Genomic DNA, 16037 nt, shown 5'->3' with positions numbered 1-16037 from the left:
CTTTTCATCATCTTGCTTTTGGTTCAAATCATCTCCATCCCTCAATTTTCCTCAACGTGCCTACATAATCTCCTCATCCCCTCTGCACACATCCCTACCAGACTGCCATAAAGATCAAGAGGATGGTTTTCGGTTTCTCGCATTCCCACTCTTCCAACAAAGAGAAGAAGGAATCACCTGTTCTAGACTCAAGCTCCGAGACCGATCTTGAGACAGCAACTGTCAAGACCGATGATGTGTTCGGTACCATCAGTGAAGACGGTCCAAACTACCGTAATGTGAGTTTTATTATCAACTGTTCTGCGCTTCTCATACCAGTGAAGCGAAGATTGTCTTGCTGAAACTGTCGATGGTATAGGTCGGATGGCTAGGAACGACTGTCTTACTGATCAAATCGCAAATCGGTGTAGGAGTATTGAGTGTACCTTCCACCTTGGCTGTATTGGGTATCGTACCTGGAATAATCTGTTTATGGGTCATCTCGGGCATCATCTGTTGTAAGTACCAGCTAGCCATACATTGGATTAAGCTAACATCGAACCGACGATATTCATAGACTCAGATTACGTCGTAGGACAATTCAAAAGGAGACATCCCCAAGTTTGTGAGTTAGAGTTATAACCACTATAAGTCCGTTATTCCTCTTGATAGATAGCTAAAGACAAGATTTCTTGATGTAGACGGTATCGACGATGTTGGACATCTACTATTTAAGGGGAGGTTAGGAAGGGAAGTGATAGCTGTGATGTATTGGCTTTGTGAGTTCATCGCTTTAAATAGGCCATGGCTCTAACAGCATTCAGCTGATCTTGTATGTTTAGTTATGACATGTGTAGCTGCATCTGGTTTATTGGGTATCTCAATCGGTCTCAATGCGATCTCCTCGCACGGTACATGTACGGCGGTCTTCGTAGCTGTAGCTACAGTGGTTACTTTCTTCTTGTCTTGTATACAGACTTTGGGCAAGATATCTTGGCTTGGATGGGTAGGATTGGTTTCGATCATGAGTGCTCGTGAGTGATATTCAAGCGTGATTAGTCGTAAGTGAAGCATGCTGATTGTTTCTGATATTGCAGTGTTAACCTTAACAATCGCCGTCGGAGTGGAAGATCGACCTGCCACAGCACCTCAGGACGGAGCGTGGGATAAAGGATTAGTAATCTGGGGTCAACCTACTTTCACAGAAGCTATCACCGCGGTGTCAGCATTGGTATTCGCGTTTACAGGTACACCAGCATTGTAAATTTTCCGTTCAGCACCATTGATGGCTATGGCTATGACTGATGCTGTATGACTGGTGACGCAGCTTCGGTATCGTATCCGAGATGAGAGATCAAAGGAAATACACCCAATCTATGCTCCTCTCCCAAAGTTTCGTGACTGCTGTTGATACAGTCGTCGGCGTTGTGGTCTATTACTACTGTGGTCAATTCGTTGCCTCGCCAGCTTTGGGAAGTGCAGGTGGTACCTTAAAGAAAATCTGTTATGGTCTTGCTTTACCTGGTTTATTCGTAACTGCTATGATGTTTACTCATGTAAGTGGTTTCCTCCCGACTCGGTATCTTAGCAATACCCCTCCAAGCCTTTGTGGCATGACCCATCCTGGATTGGATTATGTGTCATCGACTAAGGATCAGGAAGGCTGATGACCATTTGCGTTAATTCTAGCTACCCGCAAAATTCCTTTTCGTCCGACTTCTAAGAGGAAGTAAACACCTCACTAACAATTCCACCAAACACTACGCTGTGTGGTACAGCTGTGTCATAGGATGTGTCTTGTTCTCATATATCATTGCTAGGTGAGTTGTCTAAACATTCTACTCTCATCGATCATCTCGCTGATGGGCGTGTCATCATATATCAGCGCCATCCCTGTATTCGACGGTATCGCTTCTCTTGTAGGAGCTTTGTTCGGTACGGTTTTATGTATTCAACTCATGGTAAGCTACCTATTCCGCAATCGTGAAATCCGAGACTAAGACCCAGACTGATGATGGTTTGGGCGAATAGGCCGGAATGTGGTTATACGATAACTGGGAAAAGAGAACCACCAACAAGACCATTTTATATAAGTTCCTCCTTTTCTGGAATATCTTCATGATCGCTTTAGGTTCATTCTTGATGGTCGCAGGAGTAAGTAATTGTCCTCTCTCATAGGTGTTTGCGAAGACGGATAAGGTTTTTGCTGATCATGTTGTTGTAGACATACGGTGCTGTGATTGACATCAGAGATTCGTACGCTGCTGCCGAGGGAGCAGGAGCATGGTCATGTAGAGATAACTCTTCATAAGGGATCATATGGGGAAAATAATGAATGTATCCATAGAAAAAGACATAGACATGATCACATGGCATGTATCGAATAACCCTCGCTCCCACGGTCGAAAATACTCCAAGGTTGGCAATATCGAAGAAGGTTGTACTGCGTGCTCCCTTATTGACCTTGATGTTGGAAATATACTTGCGGTACGTGTCACTGTGGAGGTCGTTGATCCCTGTGATCTCATATTCAGAGAGCAATAACCTTCACAGTTGCGGTGATAGTGATACTGTGACATGGCTCAAATACTGTAGTGCTTAGATCAGATGATAAGACGCTGTCGTATCGCACCGGGGTGAAAATGGGAGAAGCTGGCATGTATTTCATCCATCTTCGTAAGCGATATGACATACTGTATATCCTTGTCATACCATACGTTATAACCTAAATCAGTATGTCCACTGTACATCCTTCCTCGATCTGTTGATAACTATCACAGCGGTCTATCATACCATACTGTACATCCATATTCTTACTTTCCGTCCAATTTATCTGAGATTACAGACCCTAGTATAAATATCAGCAATCATGTCTTTATCAGAGTACAACGAGAAGACCCCTCTTCTCACTTCAGACACCGATCAATTGTCTCTCGCTCCCAGTGAAGCTACAGCGTCTGCCAAAGAGGTTGAGGTTGCTCACGATCTCGCTTACCAAACCAAGGAGAATATTGAAGAAAAGCCTCCTACTAAACCCGCTGTACGAGTCCGTAAGTCCACAATTCATGTTCATTTGAATATCCAGGCTCATAAGCTCACTGTGGTTTGGGATGCATTTCAGAATGGGAAGAATGGATGGTGTATAGTATCAGATATAGAATCAGATACAATCGACCTGTCGAGTATGATGAGAAGGGCAGGAAATACAATTGGAGTGTTTGGTGTTTGGGTCTCGGTCTCAAGGTCAGCAATACAGTAGCGTTTGCCTTCCTTTCAGACGTTAGGATCAGTTCAAGTACAATAATTGATGTAATGCGTGAAAATTCATGTACTGTAGCATTATCAATCAACTGATAGAAGTTCGAGTCAAAAGGGTAAACTCAAGATAGTCAAGTGGGAGAAAGGTAAGCTTGACGACTGTAGGTAGATGACGGCGTTCGCTTTCTGCTGATTATAGTAATTGTATGTCGCACAGGAAGATTCCCGGATGAAGAATATATTTGGCCCAAAGGTAGAGGTAAAAAAGCTTGATAACCTTAGGGCAGTCAGTCAAACGGACTGTAAAAGTATAGAGAAAGCTGAGAAGTATACTCCTCAAAAGTCGTAAGATGCAATACGAGATACTGTATCGTTATTACTTATAACCCCGGACGAGCACGTCCAAGGACAACTTGGAGGACAGTTATCAGATATACATCGAATATACCATTGCGAAAATATACAAACAGTAATTATTCCAAGTGTCACTTCATCTTTTCAATGTCCTTACGATCTGACTTTTTTCGACCAATTCAATACTACATGTCTAGCAACCTACAGTGTCTCTGTGTGTTTATTTCCTGGGATTGATTGGATACAGTAGCTCATTTCTTATTTGCTGTTTTGAAAATGAAGCTGACAAGTCGAATTACAGTAATCCAGCAATATCATCAGCTAACTTTCACTAAATGCTTGACCCGATGCGGTTCCCCTACTCACCCATTTTGGAGTTTTTAGAATGTTCTTCACCTTATCACTGAAGCCTTGTTGGTGAGACGAAAAATTTCCTGGAAGCGATCGCCAATTGGATCATCAGCGATCTTATCCGTACCACTCAAATGGTCAGATATCGGCTCACCTTCATTGTCGTCTTGATCCCTCCCAATTCGCTTGGCAGGTACGAGCTTACCCAAATTCACCCATGGCATGAAAACACTTTCGGAAGTGAGACTATCACAGTCTGCATTTTCACCGGAAGCCGCATCCTCACCATCTACTAAAGATCCCGAATAAAGCACAAATAAGTCAGCTCAACAGATACTATACGAATGGGTAACGAGAGTTGCTGTTCGCCACTTACCTTTGTCCTTCTCCACGAAAATATCAACAAACGTCACTTTCCCTTCTTTCTCAACGACCGTGAAATTACCTTTACTATCCTCATACATTAACCTTCCACCTGACTTGACCACTAACCAAGCATGCTTGGTAGGATCGGGATGATAAAACTTGAAAGTTCCATCTGAAGAAGTTGTATAATCCTTGCCAGGTATGAATTGATGTTTGCCACCTTCGAAAACACCTTCAAAGAAGATCGTTCCGTATTTTCCCTTTGGACCATTTGATCCTACTGAGATGGAGAACCCAGAACAATCTTGGATTCCCCACGTACCGCTCTGTCTACACATCCAACCGCTTGATCCAGTTGGGTTTGTGAATGATAGATTACGGTGAGAGTCGATGGTGTATGATGATATCAGGGGATTATAGCTGGTCATTTTGATTCCTTGGATTGAGTTGTGTGATCTGCAAGTCTGAAGTCCAGTAAGTGGGTTTTGACTTGCATTGATAGTTGAGAGTGAGATACGAAAAATGTAACGAAGAGAAATTAGATTGAGATGCAGAAGCATACAAAGAGGGGTTTATATACTGTACATACACCTACAGTACCAAGACAGACCGAGTGGCAAAAGGCAAATCCAAACAACCTTCTTTTTCCAAAATTAAAGTTCAAGTGTTTCCCGACAAATCATCACGACATGCAGTACTGTAACGGCCTGTGAGGTGCACGGCACTGCGTTTATGAGCAAACAGTCGTAGGTCACATTGGAAAGATGTTTGAACTGTTGTATGTACTCTCTCTTGTTCTATCCCAAATGAGCTGTAAGTTGCAGCATCGGGTATGCAAACTTTCAACGCCGTATCAATGCACGATCGGATGTGCGAGCCACTTTACAAGATGAAGCATGCATGTATCATGACCTTCATACTATATATGTCAAACATAAGAACAACCACTCTCCTCGTTATATGCAGTACATTACAGTACATCCCCAATATAATGACAATTGATCATCGGTGAATGAGCAATCAAAAATAATAATATATAAGTATATGATGATAACTTCAGATAGACATCGCTCCCATTCCTCCCTGCTCAACTCTGCAGTCCACATGACAAGCATCTACAATTCAATGACAGTTCCAGTACAGCATTTACAGCAACCTCTAAAGTCCAATCTCGACTTTTCAAGTTCACCTATCTCCATCGATACCTTGTACAACTGACTATCCTTCCCTATGTACCTTTGGACATGTAAATCGGATCGCTTGAGATCTAAAGATGGTGAATGTTTCGGTAGATAAGATGAGATAAACGATACAGCTGAATTTGTAAATCCCATATCCGCCTCCGTGTCTACTTCCGATAAAGGGTTCTCAGCCAATTTCGTTATCGGTTCAGAAACGGATCTAGGTGTATATTCATCTTGCTGCTTTTGATCATAAGAGAATGATATCGACGTTGACGACGCACCAAGGGTAGTCGAAGTCGGGGTCTGGTCAGGTAAGACGAAACATGGGAGATCCACACCATTGTGAGTCTCAGCTTCGTCCGCGCTGACACTTCGTTTCAGTACAGTCGACAACCCGAAAAATGATTCTCGCTTCGATTGGTTGGATTTGACGGGCGATGGATCTCTAGGAAAACCCCAACCTTTCATTCTTGCTAAATTGGGATCTGGCGTGGAATGCGTTGATCCTTCCATCGGAGGGGACGAAGCGAGTTGGGCAAGGGGTGAAGGAGGAGTGATTACGGGCGAAGCAATCGAAGGAGTCAACAAGACCGGATGATCTGACATCGCAGTACGGACCGATTCGTTATCTACTGCTACATCGAACAACGGAGATGGCTGGGCAGGTCGTTGAATCTCTGCTAATCTGGTCAAAGCAGCTTCTTTCGCTCGGCGCTCCGCTTCAAGGGAAGTTGTAAGGTTGAAGAGCTGTTCTCGCATTTCAGCGATCAAGCGTGATTCGGCAGCATGAGAATCGGAGGAAGATCTGTCTGTAGGTACCGATGAAACGCTTGATAATCGATCACCGACTAATGCAAGACGTCAGCTAAGCAAATCGACGATTGAATTTGACAAATTCAAGCTCACGTTTCCTGACTCTCTCTCTCAACACTGTACTCTCTTTCCTTTCCATCTCAAGCGTCTCTTCCAAACTCGCACATCTATTCCTGAGCAACTCCACATCTTCCTTCAAAGCCTCTCTCTCCATCTCCATATCCAGCTGAACATCTCTCCAAGTAGCTTCATCGGCGAAGCTATCTCTCCTATCGTGTATGCCAAAATTCTCATCATGATAAGGATGGATAGTATCGTTGTTGTCTGGAATAGGGGAAGTCCACATCGATACTGCTCCTGGGATAGGCGAATTCTCTTCATCGACTCCATCCAATTCCCCTAAAACCCTCCCGGATCCGGTGTTATCGATTCCTAAACCTACCAATGTTCTAGGTCGAGGACACGGACGAGTGGTTGATCTTGAAGCTGATGAACTTCCCCATCCAGAGAATTTAGGGCTGGTGGGATGCAAAGGTGGGGAAGTCACGGACTCGGGGGAGAAGACATTTCTTCCATTACCGATGGACAAATCATGAGACGAGGAAGAGCTATCGTCTTTCTTATATGAGATTGAGCTTCCCCTAGAACCCGATCCAGGTGCAGTCCTCTTACGTGAGGAGAATCCAGCTGATTTAGGAGTCGACATATTTGACGGTGTGGAAGTGGTCGATCCGATGGTCAGTGGTTTTGGTCTTCCTCGACCAATCGACCCGTAGCCTTTCGTAGGAGACGAAGCGGAGGGGGATGCACTTGATTGTCTAGGAAATGAGAAAGAATGAACGCTATCCATCGATTCTTGACGAGGCGTCGAAGAGCTTATAGATGATCGCAGACGTAGCTCTCGAAGACGGCTGGGTGTAGGTTCCACGGGGAAAGAAGAGATTATACTTTCTGGTTCATCGGAAAAAGTCCTGACCATTTCAGTTGGAGCTTCGTTATCGGCAAAGTCTCCCTCATCCTCTTCTGACTCATCCACCTCAGCCAAAGCACTGAGCTGACGATTTATCGATGGTCTTTTGGCCATAGCTGTCGACAGATCCATACCAAAGTTCATCCCATCGTCTTTTCCGTACTCTTTAGCTAGACCGAAACCGAATCCGGACCAGCGTTCTACAGGCGATTGCTGGTCGTTCGGTGAGCCCCAGGAGAACGTTGAGGACGACATGGCTGAGGCAGAGGAAGTTGTGGAAGCGGTTAGAGAAGGAAGCGTAAGTGAAGATGGGCGACTGAAGAAGTTTGATCCGGATCCTGAACCGAAAGCTCCAGACAATGGTCGATTAGACGAAGCGACAGAAGAAGAGTCTTCATCGTCCAGATCAGGGAGACTAATTTCAGCAACTTGTGGTTCCACTATAGGAGATCTGGACGCGGCGGACGGTCCACCGGTCAACTTCTCCAACGCTTTGCGACGAGACTCTTGTCTCTCCTTTTCAGCTTCCGCTCCTCTACCTGAAGGTTCGAATTTTAGTCTTTGACCTGTTATCGGGCTGGACAACCTTGATCGACTCGCACTGTCACTCACACTAGTCGGTGAGCATGGTGACGAAGGAATACTGGGAGGGATGCCCAGTGAGGTAGGACGTGCTCCGGATAATTTGAGGTTGGGAAGAGAAATGGAGTTTGAACGAGTATGCGAATGCCTCTTTCTAGCAGGGGTAGGAGGTGATGAAGGTAGACTTGCCAGACTTGATGCAGCGGGGTTGCTCGGAGTAGGTGAACCGAAGGCTAAAGGAGTAGGATGAGTGAGGAGGAAGCTGGGAGGTCGTGAAGAGGGCGTCGAAAGTCTGTTGAGGTTTGGCGCTGATGCGGAAGATGTGGGAGAAGCAAGGGGTGAGGTTGATGGGAATGATTCTTGCGAAAAGAGAGATTGTGAAGATAATAAGGGTTGCTGCTGCCTTCTTTTCGGTGGGAAAGTTGACATAGGTGGTTTGGAACCAAACGAGAAGGTGGACAATCTAGCTGCAACCTCTTCGTGATTTTCATCCGGTAGGATCCTCGGTTCAGGCGAGATATCAGGTGAGTCAAGCAAAGGTGTAGCGGGAGTCGTGATGATTTCCTTGGGACCGTCAAACACGCCCATCACCGAAGGTCTCGATAGTCCCTGACCCAGAGTCATACTTGATGAAATGGCGATGGATGATCTCTGTCGGCGATGGGCTTGGCTATCTGATCTCTTATGTCGATGCCCACCAGTGATAGATTTGACCGGCTGATCGAGCTCGATATCCTTGCCTTTACTTTTGCTCGATGATCGAGAGTGTGATTGGGGAAAGGTGAAGGGAGAGTTGATGCTTGCTTCTGTCGTCAGAGGCATCATCTTGGTGGGCGAAGGGGGCTTGGACGAAGATGAGGACGAAGAGACCATTGGAGTTGAATCTGAGTTCTCGGACGAACGAGATGCTCGGTAAGTCTGCAGCTGCAAGTAGATTGCAGATGTGGGTAAGCCATTACAGAATACCAGGATGATCTGTGCACGCACCTTCTTTTTGGCAGAAGCTAACCTCTGAGCCCGCTTCTCCTCTTCGGATCCCGACGAACTAGGACTCCTCTCATGAGCAACAAAAGACATCGTCTCTGATAGAACTTTGGGTAGCAAGGACGTGAATCGCTGATTGCGTAAACAAGATACGAGATGTGGAGTTGGGATTTCTTGTTGGATTAAGGCAGAATGGGTTCCTTTAAAACAGGTTGATTGATATTTGACAGGATGGTAGTAACAGTGTGAAATTCGTTCGTTAAAAAAGGTTGAATCGTAAGTCGTCAAGATGTAAATGAGCGTGGGTGGGTAATGAATGTAAAGGTCGGTTCAATCATTCGTTACTGGATGTTGAAGATGACGAGAATAGGTGGGATGGTGGGTATGAGTGAGGAAGAAGAGGGGATGTGGGGATTCTGAGGTTGATGTTGTTTTTTCAACAGTTTTTGATGTTGGCGTGTATTTTGTATTTGTTTTATTCTATTGATCTAGTGAGCCAAGCGTCGTGTGTATACGTGTGTGTATACGACATACAAACCCAATCCAGCGAGAGGACAATGCGCCTTTGATCCTCGGTGATCCGTGTCACTGAGCACTAAGCTAAAACCCATATGATCCTACCGAGGGGATGTCCTTTGATCAATTTAACAATAAACACAAAATGCAATTCGATCTTACTGGGCGGAATTCGTCTTCAAGACGATTGCTATTTGGATGTCGAGATGGCGTCAAGCCTGAATGAGCGTGGGTGAGCGAGTTGGTCGGGTGAGAGTATGAGGTGGTGATTGATCTGCAGAATACACCAACATCAACATCAATCGATGATCAATGTGAGACAAGCGAGAAGACGAGATCTACAACCTAAACAAGTTGAGAGGTCAAAGCGGTAATTAAAGACGGATGACACTCACCAATGTTTTGACAAGGACCGGGCGGGAAGGAAAGATGGTGGGCTTATGAGGTAGAACTGATTATATACGATGTACCGTAGATGGGTGAATGATATGATGATGATTGGAATTTGAAATCTGAATCTGAATTGATCTTGATCTGGAACTGAAACGCGTGCTTTTAAAAGCTTTTCTTGTGTTCGACGTAGGTCCTTTGGTCTAAATTTGGTACAGTACAAAAGACATATGATGATGATCTACTTTGTTACAATGTCGCTGATGGTATTACAGATAATTCAACAATCAGCAACGATGAGATTACAAGTAATGTTCATCAGCATCCTCTTGATCATACACAATTAAGCTTCAGCTTCTGAGCAGAAGAAAAACAAAATGCTCTTTGCTGGAAAATCAACCGGACCGACGCGTCGGGCATCAAGACCAAAGGAATCTCCTTTCGCTGGCATCGATTCCCTGGATTGACGTTGAACCACGAGAACAAGACGATCATACTTGCATATCGCCCGTCATCTGTGCCTTGGCGTGGAGCAAATCAGTAATGTTCCCAACCACAGCAATCAGACAGACCCTTGTATCAGCAGAGGAGGAGAGGAGAATGAGTTTAGAGTATGGCTCTTGGTTTCCTCTCCCAACGCTTACCTTGACGACCATCAACTTTGAATTGAATTCAAAATGGTGAGTGGAATGGCAGTTCTGTTCGTACCAATGTGAACTGACACGAATGTATCTTACAGTCACTTCTTGTACTTGTACAAGTCTCAACAATTGAGACTGATAGTGCTTATTGCTCGGCGGGCAACGAAGGCGAAAGGTGGACTGGTCATATCAGTCCGTGAAAACCCCTATTGTGTATCTATGTGATGTACACGAAGCAAGAACCATCTGACCTTCTTCTACTGTTTTGGTTGAGAACTAACGTACATGCTATTCACTGAGCTGATCATATCTCACTCCTTGAGCTGACGAGATGTCCATGAATGAGAAACGGTCGTCAAGACCAGAGTACCATGTCTTACTTCACGCCCGGGGTTCATTTCTCCCTCATTCAGCTCACCAGGTCGATACCTTATATAATCTCCACCCACACCTTCATCTTCTTTGCTTTTGTCTTCTCAGCAACTCCTCATACATTTTTGTATGGCTCCCAAGCATCTATACGTATACCAATACAAAGATATAGAAGTAATACCTCGATATCGATCAACAAGAATGCGAGCCTCGAATTTACCTTCAACTCCCCAAACTCCTTCGCCAGCACCTCGACAGAATGGACAGATCACCCAATCTCGTCAGCTCGGGAAACATATCCCCTTTGGAGCTTACCCAACTCCGCAATCCTCTTTGGACGTGACTTCGCCGTCTGCTTCGAGATCAATTACACCTTCATTCTCAGCTGCGACCAGCATCTCCTCGAACATTGATATTGACTCCAACGAATCACTGCGAGAGAAAGACAGTGAAGGTGAAACCAACGAATTTATCAGAATTCACGATCAGCTCGCCAAACTCTTGTAAGTCTACCTTTGATCTCAGTACATCAGACAGATGCTCATGAGTACTGATGTCCCAACCTTTGTTCGGTCTAGTCCAAATGAGAAGCATGTCGGGATTCCTCGTATCTGTGCACTCGGCGGCCAGAGTGCTGGAAAGAGCAGCTTGTGAGTTGCTTCTTTCATACTGCAACAGTGGTCTGGTTATGTCTTCAAAAGATGCTGACGATTCATGAGATAGATTCAGTATGGTGTCAAATGTGAGTTGATATTCGCGATGTGACTGACCCAAAATCTAATTTTACTGAAACCCAATCGTCAAGCAGACACCTCTCTACTGTGCTAACGGTAGAGCGACATGGTGGGTATTTTCATGTGTTCCAAATTGTCAGATATTGACTATGCACTCATTTGCATTTCCTTTCTCAGCTGCCCTCACTTGATCCGATTGAGAGGTCAAGGCCTAACGCTGAAAGTCGATATCTCCATCCAAGTAACAAATGCCAGGACGGAAGGAACATCCATCATCCCATTCGTCCAGAACCTTACCGATATGGACAGAGTCGCCAAGCTACTCCCATTGGCATCTGACGAAGCTCGAAGAGCTGATGGAGGTATGAGCCTTGTCAGGTTAGTCGGCCCGAACTATCTTCTCTTTAGACCATGACCTGGGCCGCTAGCTGACTTGGAAAAACTAGACCATGGACCCAACTGGAGAATATGGGTGAAAGCGAGAGAACATCAGGTCGAGATGGATGGGCTAATTTTACTTCAAATGTGGTGATCATCAATGTAAGTCTGCCAAACAGCTTGAAGGTGATTAAGAATCGTCTGTTGACTGTTTTGTTCAATATAGATTCAAGGCCCTAATCTTCGGGATTTCGACATCGAAGATCTGCCTGGTAAGGGATCAGGTTATGCTATGATATTTAGGCTGTTACTGAGTCTTGGTTCTACTATAGGTCTCCATGGAGATCCTCTGGTCGAGAGTAAGCCTCTTCACATTTTTGCATCAATAATGTATGGCATCGTTTATCAGACAACTGACGATTCTGAATTTGCAGAACTCGTATCGGACCGAATCTCTCAGCAACAAAATCTCATCGTGCTTTGTTTAGCTGGAGTAGGACGTAGGTTTTTCCTTCTCCCAATACTATTGACAGCTCATACAACTGCCTCATTGCTGATTTGATACGGAACAGAGGAACCTTCGACAGACGATCGAGGAATCCAGCTCGCCATGAAGTACGATCCAATTGGAGAACGTACGATTGGTGAGTCAACTCACATATATGTTTCTGCTTTCTTACAACGGTCAACTAAGCTGATGTGATACCATACTATCAGGTGTTATAACTCGAGCCGACCAGATTGACGTTGTACCTGGCGATCTCTCGCCATTTGTCAATTACTTCTATGGACAAGAAGATGACTTAGGAGGGTTCAAACCTCAATGGGGCTGGTGGCCTCTTCGTCTACGGAGTCCAGAGGAAAGAAGACATGGTGTATCACTCATGGAAGTCAGGAATAGAGAGAAAGCAATGTTTGCCAAAGAAGATTGGATGGGTATCCAAGAGAAGGCGGGAAGGTCATTTGGGATTGGAGAATTAGAGAAGAAGTTGGAAGAAGTGTTCAGTCTGAAAGTCCAAGACAAGTAAGTCTTGTGTCAATATCTCGAGCCTGCCCAAGATTCTCGTCGATCTAATGGCCCTATAACATGTAGTATTGTCCATTTGAAGACGACTTTACGAGAGTCTCTCAGAATACACTCAAAATGGCTATCCGATAATCCGGCAATCCAAGATCCGGTCGCAAGTCTACATGACGATGTGATCTATCGATTCCACAATCTTTTGAAGGTCAAAGTCGCAAGGTCCAACGCATCCGGTAGATTAGTCGACCTGCAAGAGAACTTCGAACGAATCGTTCGAACAGCGGTACCGGAATTTCTCCCTTTTACCAAGGAAGAAGCCGAAGCCAATATCACATATCAATCTTACTGCAAAGTCGATGGCATCGTGGTCGAAGAAGAGGATGTTGTGTACATAGATACTTTGGCTGAGATGATCAAGAGGTGAGCACAATCAATATCCATCCTTGTAGGGAAGATAAACGATGAGACTGACTTAACTTAAAGCTTCTCGAGTCGGCGAGAACCGGGTGTGATCGATACGTCCAGCATCACACAATCTTTCGTCGACAAGTATACTGCGAGGTGGCGAAAATTGGCTATTGAGCATATCGATCAGTTGTGGAAGGAAGTCGAAGATGTTCAGCAAATGGTAATTCATGAGATATGTGGACACAATGTGCCCATGGCTGAAGAGATATTGTAAGTTGAACAAAGTCCCTATATTCTGGCGAGAAAAGCTCTTTGCTAAGATCTATGGGACCTCTTAGTCTCCGACTAGAAGATCTCGTTACATCCCTAAAGAACGATTCCGTATCTTTTATGGATCAAATGTTCAGAATAGTCACCTCTCCGCTTTCTCACTCCGGTAGGGGCTACGCGCAAGGCTACGAAACCGCCCTCAAGCAAGCTACAGATATGTACTCTAAATTTTTGGAATCATCATCCTCAGTGGGTCATCGACGAAGATCATCTTCTTCTTCTTCTGTACTATCCCAAACCAACAGCGATATACCCTCGATCACCTCTGAGGTTCTTCCCAAATCACGAAGAGATCAATGCACGGCTCTACAAGCAAAGATCACGGTGCTGATGATGAGCCGAGCTTTGGAGTTTTCTTCTTCTGTAGGTGAACATGCTCAGGAGTGTGTCATGGAATACCTTGAGAGGGTTACTCCTACGCTAAGGAAGAAGATGGGACTGGATCAAGTCGTCGAGAATGTAAGAAAGAGAGCGGGGGACTTGTTCGAAAGTGATAGAGAAAAGAAACGTGAAAGAGCAAAAATTGTGAAAGAGATGAAGACGTTGAATGAAATTCAGTAAGTTGGGATCATTCTTTCAATATATGTTGAAGGGTCGATTTCCTTGCTGATTTTATGATTTGTCAACAGACAACATTTGGACAAGATCGTCGATGCTTGATATCCAGGACGAAAGAGATCTTAGAGAAATCACAAATAGAATAAGATCTTGATTTCTAAATTCAATAACCTTGCTTTACAAAATGATTTGGGTGCTTAAAGGAATATCAGTAATCAGAACTGTAACATGGTCGTTTGGTATCTCTGATGTCCTGAATGTTATGCATATACATTTCTTGGTCTATGCACATTCGCATGATCACCCCACTCCATCTCCAATGCATCGCAACCAGTCCCATCAACTAGTCTAGTATCCAGCAGCAGCCACGAGTTTTGTCAATTCTGCAAGTAGAATAAACCAAAATCCATCAGTGACTCTGTTCCCTACGAAGTGATTATACTCATACTCTGCTAAGAGCACGAGGCTATGGAAGTCTCAAAAGGGAACCCAGACTCACGACTCAATTGAACATTCTCCTTGACGACACCGGCTTTTACATCATTATCACCATTCTTCGGTACCACCGCCTTATCACCTTCTACATTCCATCCGATCTTCTCTACGTACCCACCCACTTCGGATGAAGAAAGATTTAACCATCTTGAAAGTTGGTTGAGGGAGATGGTAGAGAAGCATGAGGCTATGGAAAGGGAGAATTGGAATCGGAGGTCATCGATGGGGGTGGAATGCGAAGGGAGGTATCGAGTTTTGAGAACTAGAGTTGGGAGAAGGTGTTGTTAGCTTTGAATAGACTATAGTACGCTGATGAGATGAATATTTGATGTTGATGACAAGATAAATCATGCTTGTCACATCCTTTTTTCCTGAATCGAACTGGGGTCGTGAGAAGTTCAAAGGACTCACTATTGGCAGCTTCTGATTCACCGTTGAACTCTTTCCAGAATTTGGTGAATTGGCAAGTCCTGATCAACTCGTGCAGATTCGTTAAATAGGGCATCAAGATTGTCAACGCCTCGTCATCTGATTCGATATCGTGGAGGATTGCCTAATACCATTGCCCATCAGATATCAGCCATGCTCCTTCATCTGTATATATATATTTGTGATCGTGGACTCGTGACTTTGTGAAGGAGAACGAGAATATCGAGAGCTGAGGGTTTATTTGTAGATAGCTTATTGTTTCACTCACCGTAGGTTCTCTCAACAGACCCAATGACAAGTTGAAGTCTGGTCCATGTACAGTCGAACTCAGAGCTTTGATCAATATGTGAATGATGATATCTGGATTAGAATGTTGAGGGTTGAATTGATATAATTTCAATACAGCTAGATTGGCGAACAAGTCATATTGACCTTCTTTGATTTGAGATAAGAGGTATTCTTCCATGAAAGGGAGGTTGGTAGGGTTATATCGATCTATACCAATCACCAAATACATCAGCATGTATATCGTGTACATCACCAAGGAGAAGGTTGTTGGGAAATAGAAGCTTGGATGAACTCACCAACACCATGGATCAACTCGTGAATTACCTCTGGTCGGGTTGATGGGGAGTGCCATTCGCTCAAGTTCTTCTTTGGTACTGCTACAGCCATCTTCAATGTTGCTTATAGTGCTCTTTGATGTTTTCGATGTACTCTTTTGGTGATCGCTCGAGATTCTAATTTTGTTGAATCTACAATCGCAAAAGGACAAAAAGCTAAGACGAGTTCGAGGAAAACGATGGTTTGAAGCACGTGGTTGTATCACAAGCCAGAATGTATGCCACGTCATTTAATTCATCGGGCTCGGGCCCCCTCATCGGACGCGTCCATGTACATGTCACAGCGAAGCAACAAGAA

At 44.5% G+C, this 16037-nt stretch overlaps 6 protein-coding genes across 6 annotated transcripts; 3 read left to right on the top strand and 3 right to left on the bottom strand.

The window, feature by feature from the left end:
* Nucleotides 1-122: 122 nt before the first annotated feature.
* Nucleotides 123-2290, top strand: I203_102127 (uncharacterized protein; the record flags this gene model as incomplete). The annotated part of the gene is made up of 11 exons (XM_019146631.1): nucleotides 123-278; nucleotides 359-497; nucleotides 557-604; nucleotides 681-758; nucleotides 822-1013; nucleotides 1077-1239; nucleotides 1307-1535; nucleotides 1669-1799; nucleotides 1865-1940; nucleotides 2011-2133; nucleotides 2204-2290. 11 exons carry the CDS (start codon nucleotides 123-125, stop codon nucleotides 2288-2290), a joined length of 1422 nt encoding a protein of 473 aa, XP_019004164.1.
* Nucleotides 2291-2848: 558 nt separating this feature from the next.
* Nucleotides 2849-3510, top strand: I203_102126 (uncharacterized protein; the record flags this gene model as incomplete). The annotated part of the gene is made up of 4 exons (XM_019146630.1): nucleotides 2849-3029; nucleotides 3101-3222; nucleotides 3317-3383; nucleotides 3455-3510. 4 exons carry the CDS (start codon nucleotides 2849-2851, stop codon nucleotides 3508-3510), a joined length of 426 nt encoding a protein of 141 aa, XP_019004163.1.
* Nucleotides 3511-3912: 402 nt separating this feature from the next.
* On the bottom strand, nucleotides 3913-4736 carry I203_102125 (uncharacterized protein; the record flags this gene model as incomplete). The annotated part of the gene is made up of 3 exons (XM_019146629.1): nucleotides 3913-4025; nucleotides 4097-4234; nucleotides 4319-4736. The coding sequence occupies 3 exons, from the start codon at nucleotides 4734-4736 to the stop codon at nucleotides 3913-3915; spliced, it is 669 nt and encodes a 222-aa protein (XP_019004162.1).
* A 687-nt stretch (nucleotides 4737-5423) lies between these two features.
* I203_102124 (uncharacterized protein) lies at nucleotides 5424-8934 on the bottom strand (the record flags this gene model as incomplete). The annotated part of the gene is made up of 3 exons (XM_065517030.1): nucleotides 5424-6340; nucleotides 6399-8781; nucleotides 8845-8934. The coding sequence occupies 3 exons, from the start codon at nucleotides 8932-8934 to the stop codon at nucleotides 5424-5426; spliced, it is 3390 nt and encodes a 1129-aa protein (XP_065373848.1).
* Nucleotides 8935-10961: 2027 nt separating this feature from the next.
* On the top strand, nucleotides 10962-14294 carry I203_102123 (uncharacterized protein; the record flags this gene model as incomplete). The annotated part of the gene is made up of 14 exons (XM_019146627.1): nucleotides 10962-11263; nucleotides 11339-11410; nucleotides 11484-11502; nucleotides 11569-11603; nucleotides 11672-11872; nucleotides 11941-12034; nucleotides 12099-12231; nucleotides 12307-12372; nucleotides 12445-12516; nucleotides 12590-12896; nucleotides 12966-13316; nucleotides 13380-13574; nucleotides 13643-14191; nucleotides 14264-14294. The coding sequence occupies 14 exons, from the start codon at nucleotides 10962-10964 to the stop codon at nucleotides 14292-14294; spliced, it is 2427 nt and encodes an 808-aa protein (XP_019004160.1).
* Nucleotides 14295-14540: 246 nt separating this feature from the next.
* On the bottom strand, nucleotides 14541-15791 carry I203_102122 (eukaryotic translation initiation factor 3 subunit K; the record flags this gene model as incomplete). The annotated part of the gene is made up of 5 exons (XM_019146626.1): nucleotides 14541-14575; nucleotides 14692-14949; nucleotides 15099-15240; nucleotides 15385-15611; nucleotides 15701-15791. The coding sequence occupies 5 exons, from the start codon at nucleotides 15789-15791 to the stop codon at nucleotides 14541-14543; spliced, it is 753 nt and encodes a 250-aa protein (XP_019004159.1).
* Nucleotides 15792-16037: the final 246 nt, after the last annotated feature.

Source organism: Kwoniella mangroviensis, assembly GCF_000507465.2.
Source record: "Kwoniella mangroviensis CBS 8507 chromosome 1 map unlocalized Ctg01, whole genome shotgun sequence".
In the NCBI taxonomy this organism is placed as follows: domain Eukaryota; kingdom Fungi; phylum Basidiomycota; class Tremellomycetes; order Tremellales; family Cryptococcaceae; genus Kwoniella; species Kwoniella mangrovensis.
The sequence above is the reverse complement of the archived record's forward strand: the minus strand, read 5'-3'. Positions and strand labels throughout refer to the sequence as shown.